At 36.5% G+C, this 12500-nt stretch overlaps 2 protein-coding genes across 2 annotated transcripts in view; one reads left to right on the forward strand and one right to left on the reverse strand.

Annotated features, from left to right (window-relative positions):
- The window catches only part of LOC138866881 (uncharacterized), a 4227-nt gene extending 3898 nt beyond the window's left edge, over window positions 1-329 (forward strand). Inside the window, exon 4 of the mRNA XM_070140703.1 lies at window positions 1-329. This exon is cut by the window's left edge and continues 216 nt beyond it. Within this exon, the coding sequence (XP_069996804.1) occupies window positions 1-329 (329 nt within the window).
- A 4389-nt stretch (window positions 330-4718) lies between these two features.
- Window positions 4719-12370, reverse strand: LOC113818498 (RNA-binding protein 28). The gene is made up of 10 exons (XM_027370695.2): window positions 12213-12370; window positions 10839-11137; window positions 10469-10637; window positions 9635-10251; window positions 8872-9061; window positions 7999-8216; window positions 7693-7842; window positions 7186-7315; window positions 6288-6460; window positions 4719-5538 (listed from the first exon to the last, which is right to left on the reverse strand). The coding sequence occupies exons 1-10, from the start codon at window positions 12349-12351 to the stop codon at window positions 5209-5211; spliced, it is 2415 nt and encodes an 804-aa protein (XP_027226496.2). The 5' UTR covers window positions 12352-12370; the 3' UTR covers window positions 4719-5208.
- Between the last annotated feature and the right edge of the window lie 130 nt (window positions 12371-12500).

A 12500-nucleotide genomic window follows, 5' to 3' on the forward strand; every position in this document is an offset into this window, starting at 1 on the left:
CGGTGCGGGAGCGTTGGGCTGAGTATTTTGAGCAGTTGTACCAGGTTGATCCACCAACAGTTAACTTGGATGTGGGCAATGCCGAGATTCCGTCGCCGGACCCACCCATCAGTGAGAATCCAGCCTTCCTAACTGAAGTTATGGGGGCGATCTCCAAGCTGAAGAATGGTACAGCAGCGGGTATTTGCGGCATCCCAGCTGAACTGCTAAAGGCTGGTGGTGACCCTATGGTGCAGGGGTTGCATGCTGTCCTGGCCAAGGTCTATATAAGTACTTATATAGACCTTGGTCCTGGCTGCCATCTGGCGGTCCGGTACCGTTCCCCCTGACATGTTGAGGGGTGTGGCTCCTGGTACCAGCGCTCTGACCCACATTGTTGAATGTGGTACAGCAATGCGGGTAATCCCCGTTCCCCTCTGGAAGGGGAAGGGGGATTGATGGAACTACAGCAATCGCCGAGGCATCACACTGCTCAGTATACCAGGCAAAGGTCTCGCCCACATCCTTCTAAGGCATATCAGAGAGACCACCTGCTGAGGCACCAGAGGCCGGAGCAATCTGGATTCAGTCCTAGTAAATCCACAATAGACCATATCCTGGCGTTTCGAGTCATTGTAGAGCGCCGCCGTGAGTTCGGGCGTGGACTGCTTGCAGCCTACATCGACCTCAAGAAGGCGTTCGATACGCATCAGGAATCACTGGGAGATTGAGAGGAATTCTAATGAGGATTATTGGACTTATAGCAAGCCTGTATACTAGTACTGAAAATGCCCTAAAGTGTAGTGGGGGCCTGTTGAGTTTCTTTCCTGTTAGTTCAGCACTTGCATGGACTGGATACTAGGCAGAGCTACAGTTCAAAGCCATTGTGGAGCAACTTTGGGCAATATCAAGGTTACTGGCTTTGAATTTGCTGATTATGTTGCCATTCTATCTTTGGAAATCCTAGTGGTTGTTCTGGATGCATTTAGCAATGAAGTGAAGCCCTTGCGTCTAGAGGTCTCCTGGACCAAGACCAAGATCCAGGACTTTGGGGATTTGCTAGGAGAACCTGCCCAGTCGATACGTGCTTGTGGTGAGAACGTTGAAATCACAGTGAGCTTTACATACCTTGGTAGTGTAGTTCATAACTCTGGGCTGTCACACCAGAAAGTCAGCAGACGGATCGGCCTGGCAGCAGGGGTCATGAACTCTCTCAACAAGAGTATTTGGAGATGCCGGTACCTGTGCAGAAGGACTAAGCTACGCGTTTGCAAAGCCCTGATAGGACCAGTTTTACTATACGGTAGTAAGACCTGGACGTTATCCTGCGCCTTGGAGTCTCGTCTTGATACCTTTTGTAATAGGTCCTTGCGGGTGCTGTTGGCGGGACCACGTGTCCAACCGACGGTTGCACCGTGAGACTGGCACAGGACCTATTATCTGCACAATCCGTGATCAGGATGATCCTGCCCACCAGGTTGTCTCTGTAAGAGATAACCCTGGGTGGAGGAGGCCTGTGAGACGACCAAGGAAGTCATGGCTTGGGCAAATCGATCAAACCTACCTTGAGGAGCTCGAGATGGGCCCTCCCTATATATATACATATATGTATATATATGTATATATGCATATTATATATATATATGCATATTATATATATATATATATATATATATATATATATATATATATGTATATACATACATACATACATACATATATATATATATATATATATATATATATATATATATATATATATATATATATATATATATATATATATATATATATATAAATATGTATATATGTATATATATATATATATATAGATAGATAGATAGATAGATACATACATACATACATATATACATATGTCATATAAATATTACACACACACACACACACACACACACACACACACACACACACACACACACACACACACACACACACACACACACACACACACACACACACACACACACACACACACACACACACACACATATATATATATATATATATATATATATATATATATATATATATATATATATATATACAAGAAAGGATGAAAATAAAGATAAAGAAAGGAAAAAGAAAAAAGAAAGAAAAAGATAAAGAGAGAGGAAAAAGAGATCGAGAGATCGAGAGAGAGATTAGAGAAGGGTTGCAAAAGTTGCATCTTTGCAAATTCAAGTGTGACTAGTGATAAGATGATTAAAAATGATGTATAAATGAATGAACAGACCCATGGGAAAGACTTATGTCGCCAGAGACCAAAGAGTTGGGTCATCTTATTAAGTGCACGTGCATGAGAGTGCGTGAATGACTGTGTGCATGTCAAAGAGTTCCTCTCAGATGTGTCAACTTTAAATCTCTCACTGCTTGAATTGTTCAAAGTGCCTGCAGAACATGCTCCAATGCTAGATTTTTTTTTTTTTTTACACCAGGAAAGACCTTTGGGTGTTACCTAGATATATGATATACTCCAGACTGCAAATTTTCAGTGTTTTGTCAAATTAAATCACATACGAAGCCAGTTTTTTTTTTTTTTATTTTAATTCTGACACCAATCTCATATACTTAACCCTAGATTATGAGCCAAAGTTACCCGGACTCTCATTAGCTTCAACGTATGGGATGTCAGTTCTTTTAATATTCCTGAATAAATGCTTTCTGAACAGAACTCATGCTGATATCCATATTGACAAATTCTAGGGGTTAAAAGTCTGAACTTAATATCAGAATTAAAAGTTGGTCACCTAAGATATGGTACAAGTATTTAACCCTTTTGTGACAGGTACGGCAATAGCTGTCATGACGTTATCATGCATTGCATATATACGAGTCCTGACTCACAACACAAACCATGTTAAAAAGACCAAATTGTTGTAATAATTTTGTCACAGAAAATTCTGGCACCATCATGATAGTTAACATCCCTTTCACATGTTAGCCTCTGCTTAAAATCTCTACTGAGCGTCATAGGGCAGCAAGGAATGCTCTTCCTGACAGAAAGCGTCAACTTCAGACCAGGCAAGCACAGCTGACACCATGCCATAAAGAAAAACAGTAAACAGCAGTGCCATCTGCCTTCCCTTCCTAATATCAAAAGTGTACTTAGACTCTGTACCGCACTATCTTAGGTTAAACATCAAATAATAGCTAACTGCCATATCGTGAAGGCCCAATAACTCAGATACAGGGAAGGGAAATGTTGAATCTTGCACGTTAAACGATAAATTTTTCTATGAAACAATTAAGCAAAACGAGAATTGTAGAGCTCTGATATAATCCTGCTCCCAGTACTGTACAGACAAGTATATATATCATCCTTTGTTATTCGTGATAATGGAGTGGGACTGTAAAAATACAATAGCTGTTGCAAAGCTAATCATTATTGTGGTATTCTGTCCACTTTTGTCGCCATTTTGAAATTGTTACACCGTAAAAAGGCGTGAAAGATTTCCCGCCAAAACCGCCCGAAAACGAACACGATCCCATTCCCACTTATGTCAGATCTGTAGTCAAAGTATATCTTTTGTTAATCCTTTTGATAAAATAACATAACTAGAACGCATACAATATGTGGTAAAATTAATAATTTGGAATAACTGGAATATATAGTCAGAGATAGGTTTAGAAAAGAAAATTGCGTGTCAGATCTAAAGAGAAACTAATCATATGAAATTATATATATATGTATGTATGTATGTATATATAATATAAATATATATATATATATATATATATGTATATATAATATAAATATATATATATATATATATATATATATATATATATATATATATATAATATACTATAATATATGTATATATACACACACACACACACACACACACACACACATATATATATATATATATATATATATTATATATATGTATATATATATATATATATATATATATATATATATATATATATATATATATATATATATATATATATATATATATATATATATATATATATATATAGCTTCATGATACACACACACACACACATATATATATATTTTTTTATATATACACATACTTATATATATTATATATAATTTGTTTCTATTAGATTGGATTTTGAATGTAATTCATATCATGATTAGTTTCTCTTTACATTGGACACACACACACATATTTACATACATACACACATCTTTCGCTCTCACTCTATTTTTCTGCCTTGGTTCCCCTCCCGTCACTTGGTCTCTCCCGGGTGTTAGTTTATGCAAGTGAAGGCTTGTGCAGAAGTTCTTACAGCTGCTAGAGGGCGATTTCTCTCCCTCTCTATTTTTCTCTCCTTGACTTTCTTTCCCTTGCCTCCTCCCCCCTTTCTTTCTCTCTCTACTCTTTTCCTCTCCCGGCCTCCACCCTTTCTCTGTGATACTTTCTTTCTCTTTTTCCTTCCCTCTCACCCTCGCTCTCTCTATATATTTCCCTCTCTCTGACTATCTTTCCCTCCCCGTCTTCCTCGTCCTGTTTCTCTCTTACTTACTTTCTATCTTTCTTCCCTTCCTCCTCTCTCTATTTTCCTCCCTTTTCCACCTCTTTCCCTTTTTGGGGAGACACACTGACATCAATTCCCTGGCATTTGGCAGAGTATGTACAGTGTCTGTACATACAATTTTCTGCTTACTTGAATATAATTTTTTGATGTGGCATGGGATCTATGCTTTCAAGAGTACTGCTATGCAAGGCTATTAATTAATGAAAAATGTCAAAAATATTTAATAGACTTGGTTTGTACATGGACTCTTAACCACCACATTACTTTACAACACTATAAACAGGAAAAGCTCCATAATGACAAAAATAGTAATAATAATACTGAAAATAATAAAAGTATTTCAGCATTGAAAAAGTGATAGACTACCCATAACTGCAAATACCATCAACAACACAATAGGATGTTGCTTTACATCTCCAGTCATTGAATATATAATTTTCCTAACATTCTAGGAAGAGATAAACTGTAACAAGAATTTTCAACCTTTAACTTTCAATGTCTTCATAAGTATTTGCAAGAACATACTATACTTGCAAAATTACTCGTCACCACAATTACCCGGGTTTTTAAAAACATCTTATACATAAAATAATGTAATGTATACAACAACAAAAATGTGGAACTCTTAGTCTGCATAAATAAAAATGTATGGGATTTATTATTTTTTTTATTTTTTTTAAATTTCAAGTAATGAAGCTAATCTTCATACCATCTCTTAGCAGGGACCTTAGGCCCTACGGAGGACATTTTTTCCTTGTATTTTGCAACCATCTTATTAAATGCTGCATCTTCTCTAATGGCACTTTTCATTTCCTTGTTCATTTTTTTCTTCATCTTTATTTTCTTCATCTTTCCTTCCTTTCCTTCTGTACTTGTCTTGGATTTTTTCACAGGCATTGCTGCCTCATCAAGAGCATCGACCTGAGGACGTTTACGCTTCTTCCCTGTAGCGCGGTCTTGCATCTCCCGTCTGTATTTTCTGCGGGTGATCTTTCCCTGAGGTTGACCCTTGTCGCGATTTCGAACCTGGAGAGGAAAAGGAACGGCGTGAAGAACAGTTTCTTAAAGACAAGCAATGACGGGAGGAGAGAGAGAGAGAGAGGAGAGAGAGAGAGAGAGAGAAAAGAGAGAGAGAGAGAAGAGAGAGAAAATAGAGAGAAAATAGAGAGAAAAGAGAGAGAGAAAAAAAAGAGAGAGAGAGAAAAGAGAGCGAGAGAGAAAAGAGAGCGAGAGAGAAAAAAAAGAGAGAGAGAGAAAAAAAAGAGAGAGAGAGAGAGAGAGAAGGAGAGAGAGAAGAGAGAGAAGAGAGAGAGAGAGAGAAAAAAGAGAGAGAGAGAGAAAAGGGAGAGAGAGAGAAAAGGGAGAGAGAGAGAAGAGAGAGAAGAGAGAGGAAAGAGATAAAAGAGAGAGGAAAGAGATAAAAGAGAGAGAGAGAAGAGAGAGAGAGAGAAGAGAGAGAGAGAAAAGTCAGAGAAACAACAGAGAGAAAAGACAGACATTCACTGTGATAAAGACTCAAAAACTGAAGAAAGCATGATATCTCTGTATAAAAGCCAATAAAGGATATTACCATGAAAAATAATTATTCTTAACACTGCTTGGAAAATTTAATATACATAAATATATCAATTTTAGCTAAACAGCAAACTACAAACTCTTGTGGATCTAGATTCATCTGCATGAAACAACTTGGTCGGCATGGGAAATGCGAATAAGCAGCTAATAGCCATAAATATACTTTCATAACCTCCCAAAAACATATAACAAAATTATACCTTTGGTCCGAGGTTCCCCATTATGGCCCCACTGGTTCCTTGATTAGCGTTGCTCTTCGTTCCAACAAAGGCTGGCAGTTTGGATTCCTCCGCGTCGGTGGGGGTTTTGCTCTCCTTCTTGGCAACTGCCGGTTTGGCTTTGTCTCCTGTTTTCTTTTCACCTTTCTTCTTGCCTTGGGAGAAGAGGAAAAGAGACATCTATCTATCATTTGTGCTTTTAAATAGTCTGATAGTTCTACTATTTGAGGCGAGGAAGGGCATCTCCTTGAGTATATACAATAGCCGTAACCAGCTTCATGAAAGTCTTTTGAGAGAAAGCACTGTTCTCGCTCTCGCAAGTGAGGGATTTCAAGACATCAAGAAAAGATAATAATTTTCAGGGCTTCCCATGTCCATAGATTTAAGATTAAGATTAAAATTTTAAGATTTAGTGTCAATTCCATTTGTTACAATGGATATTCTTTGCTGAGACATACTGTCTGTTTTATTTTGCCTTCTAAATCTCCCCGTGTGCAAGGAATGGCCGGGGTTACCACTCACTGGTAGCGTGCAGGATCGAACACAGGTCAGCAAGACCAGCACGTTCACCACTGCACAACACAGCACACATAGGTGCTTGACAACTGATCAAACTCTTGATTTCTTTCACTAATATGTATCTCCAATTCTGCAAATTTCATATATTCTACATCTTTTATCCTTTTATCTGGCAATATTGAGTACATGATGCATACAATTACTTGACAATAAGGAAATAAATGTATTTTACATTATTCCTTATGAATAAATGAATAATTCAATAAACAAAGAAACTAACACATTAATACGTATCATATCAGCAGATATGAAGAAGAACATTACTATTTCTCTATCATTGTTTTCATTCTCATCCATTTACCTTCTGCATTTTTCTTCTGTGCTTTCTTGCTGTTCTTCCAAGTGGGATTCATCTCCCTACTCTTCTCCATCCTCTTCTCACGAGCATTGAGGATGGCCCGATTCTCGACTGAAAATTCCACAATTGGCCTCTGTGCAACGAGAGAAAATCAAAATGGAATATCAACATTATGGTATGTATTTTGAGTAAAAATGAAAAGAAAAAATTGTAATTTAGCTACACGATATAAGATCTAATCTATACCATAATGAAACTGAAATCCTATGTTTGCTTTTTCATGTAATCAGCACTACCTGATGATGATGATGAAAATAAGAAAGAAAAGAAAAAATCTTTTTAAATCTCATTTGCACCTTACCATTTCTTTTAACATTTACTACGAATTGCATTAAAATTGCCAAAGAAAAGAAGAAGAAAAAAACTCCCTTCTACAAGACAAAAAACAGAAAATTCCAGCAATTATTGACTAACACTGCACGTGTAACCATTTCCCACATTCTTGCTTACCTTGAACACTGTAAATATGTCTGGGTTGTTGTTGACTTTCCTCAGGGTTTGCAGGGCATGTTCGTGCTCTGTGAATGTGATGAAACCATATCCCTTGCTCGCAGGAGTACCATCATCAGATAAAGTCTTCATGTCTTTCATAATGCGAGCCTGAGAAGAAAGGGAAAGAGCATAAAATTTACAACATACAAAAAAAAATTCAATAAAACATCATTAGGCTTCCAATTCTTAACATAAGCACCCACATCAGGATCATCATAGTGAAAATGATTAAAAAATATCAGCAAAAGTCCGATGAAGACATACCTCCGTAATCTTAGCCCCCTTTGGTGAATTGTCAATAAATATCTTCTTGAACTCTTTATCAGTCAGCTCCTCTGGCAGGTTGTTCACACACAAGCGATTCGGAGAGATAAACATGTGAAGGTTTTTCAATAGTCTCTTCTTCACCTGCGTCAGCCTAACGCGCAATGCCAGGTCCGTCTTGGATACACCTACAGCTGCTTGGGTTCCCTCACGAATAACTGGAAATTAACATAACCCAAAGCATTAACATCAAGTTTTGCATACCATTTTTTTCTTTGAATGTACCACCTGTATCATAAACTTATAATACACAGAAAATAACTCTTTTATTATCAAAACAATAACATGATTTGGAGCAACACACTATAATATTATTCCAGTAATGTAGAAATCATAATTATGATTACTGCTTATGAAGAAGAAGAAAGGAGACAAAGAGGAAGAAGTGAAACAAAGGGTGGAGAGGGGAGGTGAACATGCGGATTAGAGAGGAGGGGAGGAAGAGGAGAGATAAAGGAAAAAGTAAAGGCAATGGCAATAGTTGTTATAATAATATTACAAAACTTCAATGAAAAGTAACATAGATATAAATGATAATCAACCAACTCATGATGGGATAATGATTTTGTAAACTGTGCACGCTAAACAGATGTGGGCTTCTTTGGTTTTGGCTGCAGACACTGAGGAGGAAAGTCCCCCCCTTTTAACTTCATTACCTACACCATCAAATATGTTGCAGCATAGAGGACGTGGTAATCTTATGCCACCTTGGGCAGTTGATTCTGCAAGCACCTCGATGCATGGTTTGGTAAGGTGCCGGGGGCTCCCGTCATGAGTGGGTTTAAAATGATAAAAATGCCAAAATGGACTTACATCCTTCCCGTGCAAGATAAAGGTTTCGTTTGTCTTTCTGGACTTTCTCTTTTTTTTCCTTGGCCTTGACGTCCAAGTCATTCCTGCTGATGGCCCTCATGGCATGCATATATCGGCCGCAGACAAGAAATTCCTCCTTCTTCAATGGGTCCGTCACTGCTGCCAGACATGCATCAGCTGCTTCTTTTTCCTGCAGGATAGGGAAAAGGGTTAGGTTCAGTCAAGAGGTATCTGAGTTGCACACTTATATATATATATATATATATATATATATATATATATATATATATATATATATATATATATATATATATATATATATATATATATATATATATATATATATATATATATATATATATATATATATATATATATATATATATATATATATATATATATATATATATATATATATATATATACATATACATATATATACATATATATACATATATATACATATACATATACATATACATATACATATATACATATATACATATATATATATATATATATATATATATATATATATATATATATATATATATATATATATATATATAAACACAAACACAAACACAAACACAAACACAAACACAAACACAAACACAAACACAAACACAAACACACACACACACACACACACACACACACATTTACATATGTGTGTTTCTATAAAACAAATCTACTGTTTTTTTCATATTGCTAATGTGACAATTATGCAAGCTTAAATCTAAAATAATTTTTTTCCTCTCACCTTGAACTGAGCAAATGCTGTGCCTTTCGGATGGTCAGTCATCTTGTCCATGCATATCAAGACATACTTTAGCTCTCCGAACTTCTCCAAAACCTTGCCAACGTCTTCCTCTGTGGCATCGAAAGACACATTCCGGATGAACAGTGTTCTTTCTTCTGCTACGTCCTTGCTGGGTCCCTTCGTTGGGGCTGGCTTTGATTTTTCCATAGGATCTACGACCTGGCTTCCCTTGAACTCCTCTTCGTCTTCGCTTGCCGTCTCGTCATCCGCCACGCCGCTGTCATCCCCTTCTTCGTCTAACATGTCTTCCCTTTTCACTTTAATGTCTTCTTTACTGTCACTCTTGTTGTCACTTCTCCTTTCCTTTACTATAGTCATTTCTTCATCATCACTCATTCTCTCTTCCTTTATCTTCACGTTAAGGTAATCTGTGTCTTCCTCGCCAAATATTACATGGGAGTTTCCTTTCTGTTCATCCTTGTAATAGAATCTCTCATTAGGTCCTGCCGCTGAATTTCCCGGATCATCTCCATAGTCTCTGTGGGAGCTCTCTGTCCTTTCATTCTTTCCCGTGAACTTCTCTTTTGGGACGGCTATATCGACAGCTATAGTTCTACCTGGGTATTTACAGGGAGAGAAAGAAAAAAATATTATATATCTTAATAGACAGACACAAAGCATGAAAAAACAACTATAAATTTGCAATTAATACAAAATTACAGATTAAGGATGTGGGAAAGTAGCAGGAAGATGAGGTCGTCTAAAAGATGGAGAGTAAAAAATGTTGATCATACTCAATCACTGATCAGAACTGAAAAACAGGAAAATATTTACCTAACAGTGGCTTCATATTGCATTCCTCTATTGCACGTAGAGCTTCAGATCTGCTTCTAAATTGGATAAAACCACAACCCACAAGCTGGCCATCCTTTTTGCGCAGTAAATTTATTTCATCAATGACTCCAAATTTTGAAAAATGTTCTCTGACTATGTCTTCATCAACCTGAAAAAAGAATGAATAAAGTAAAATAAAACACATCCTGATAAAAAGCATCAAAATATAGAATTAACTAAAAATATAAACAAGAAAGATATGAGGGAAATCTGAGAGTATATAGAAGCCGAAAATAACAATGAAGTAAAAGGGAGCAAGAGAATGTCACACTGAGTGCAGACTAACTGTGCATAAGACACCTAATCTCACCTTAAAGGACAAATTTCTCACAACGATTCTTCCTTGTTTCCGCATATTCCTATCCTTTGCTGGGTTCCATTTATTATCATATTTATTTTCTGGCTCCTCTTCGTAAAAATCGTTGGATTCCTCCTTAACTTCTGGGTCTTCATCTACTTCTTCGTATTTCTTCCTTCCTCCTTTCTGCTTTGTCAACTTTACATGAATCACCTTATCTTGAAATTTAGAATTGTTGAGTTGTTCCACACATCTTTCAGCATCCTCTTGTGTTGAGTACACAATGTAGGCAATGCCCTTTGAATTGCCCTCTGAAATACAAAAGAGAATTGGGTTTGGTGTGTCAAGAAAGGCATTACCTGTAACCTCTAATTTTTATCTTTCATTTTTTCATTTTTTTATTTATTTATTATTATTTTTTATTTATGTAGGTATTTCATGGAGAGAATTACTGCTTCATTGTTGGCAAACTTTCCAGAATTCTTTTTTTATATTATGGTTTTCTCCACTAAACCTTTCCCCTTTTGATAAATTTAAACATTTTTACTGATAAAAATGTTTCTGTTATCTTATTCAATTTCCCCAAATCTGAGGTTATAAATAAAGGGCATTTCCAAAAGGAGGAGGAGGAGGAGGGGAAGGAAGATGATAAAGATTAATAATAATTAGAAACAAAGAAACAAGAAAAAAAACCCTCAATGGCCATAGTTACCACATTGCACACTTGGAAGTTAACCTCCAGAATTGGTCCATGTACAAATTTTATTGCTCTTGCTGGCCTTTATTTACCAAAATATGAAAAAATAGAACCAAAAATCTTTGTAAATCTGTCAATCTATCTGATAAACATACATATATCTATTCATCTGATAGATATGTACGTCTTGAATGATACATATATATTCATTTCTGTGCATATGCATATGCGTATAATGAATATCTATTGAGTTGGGCCTCGCACAGTTCTAACAAACTGGCTGTAAGACTCTACTATCAATGGACACTACATAAAATAAACTATCCATCGAGACCAACATCTGTGTGTACCTGCTAAAAGTAAACCATCCATTGATATCCAACATCTGTGTTAATTACTGCTAAAAGTACGAATCACCTTCTTGGGTGACGCCAGATGACGACTGTGGTGCGAAATTATCAATATGTTACTATAGTGGCGTTTTGGTTCCACCTATATCTAATATTTTGAGCATAACATATAAGATATATAAGTAAATACATATATGTATTCAAATCACTGACTGAGACTTAGTTAAATGTGAAAAATTATCCGTTTCAGGCCTGTTATAATCACTTAGGACATACAAGTAACACGCAAACTTTACGAACATTATTTTGAAGAAAAGGAAAACTCCTCTGCATATTTACCATTATCTCTGACTAGATGTGATCTGACGACTGGCCCAATTTGCCCAAAATAGTCATTAATTGGTCTTCTATACGCTTCTTTCGGTAATTGCGTTACAATTACAGACGTGGGCTCGCTCCTGGGACCCTCCATCGCCATGCTTGTTTGTTTACTTCACCGCCACCGTTCGCATAGGAGGCTTTGGATGCGTGGGTCGGCCTATAAGGATAAAAAAGAGAGAACATTATTTTAACTAATGGTTTCAATACTATAATAATTTTTTTGAAGTATTTATTCAATGATTCAAA

Source organism: Penaeus vannamei, chromosome 27 (genome assembly GCF_042767895.1).
Source record: "Penaeus vannamei isolate JL-2024 chromosome 27, ASM4276789v1, whole genome shotgun sequence".
Lineage (NCBI taxonomy): Eukaryota > Metazoa > Arthropoda > Malacostraca > Decapoda > Penaeidae > Penaeus > Penaeus vannamei.

What these genes read in the sequence shown, in the direction of transcription:
- LOC113818498 (XM_027370695.2), bottom strand. Translation starts at nt 12,351, where the DNA reads ATGGCGATGGAGGGTCCCAGGAGCGAGCCCACGTCTGTAATTGTAACG. An exon ending in TGAGAAATTTGTCCTTTAAG is followed by an intron (nt 10,638 to 10,838) that starts GTGAGATTAGGT and finishes TTCTTTTTTCAG; the next exon opens with GTTGATGAAGACATAGTCAG. An exon ending in ACATATTTACAGTGTTCAAG is followed by an intron (nt 7,316 to 7,692) that starts GTAAGCAAGAAT and finishes CTCGTTGCACAG; the next exon opens with AGGCCAATTGTGGAATTTTC.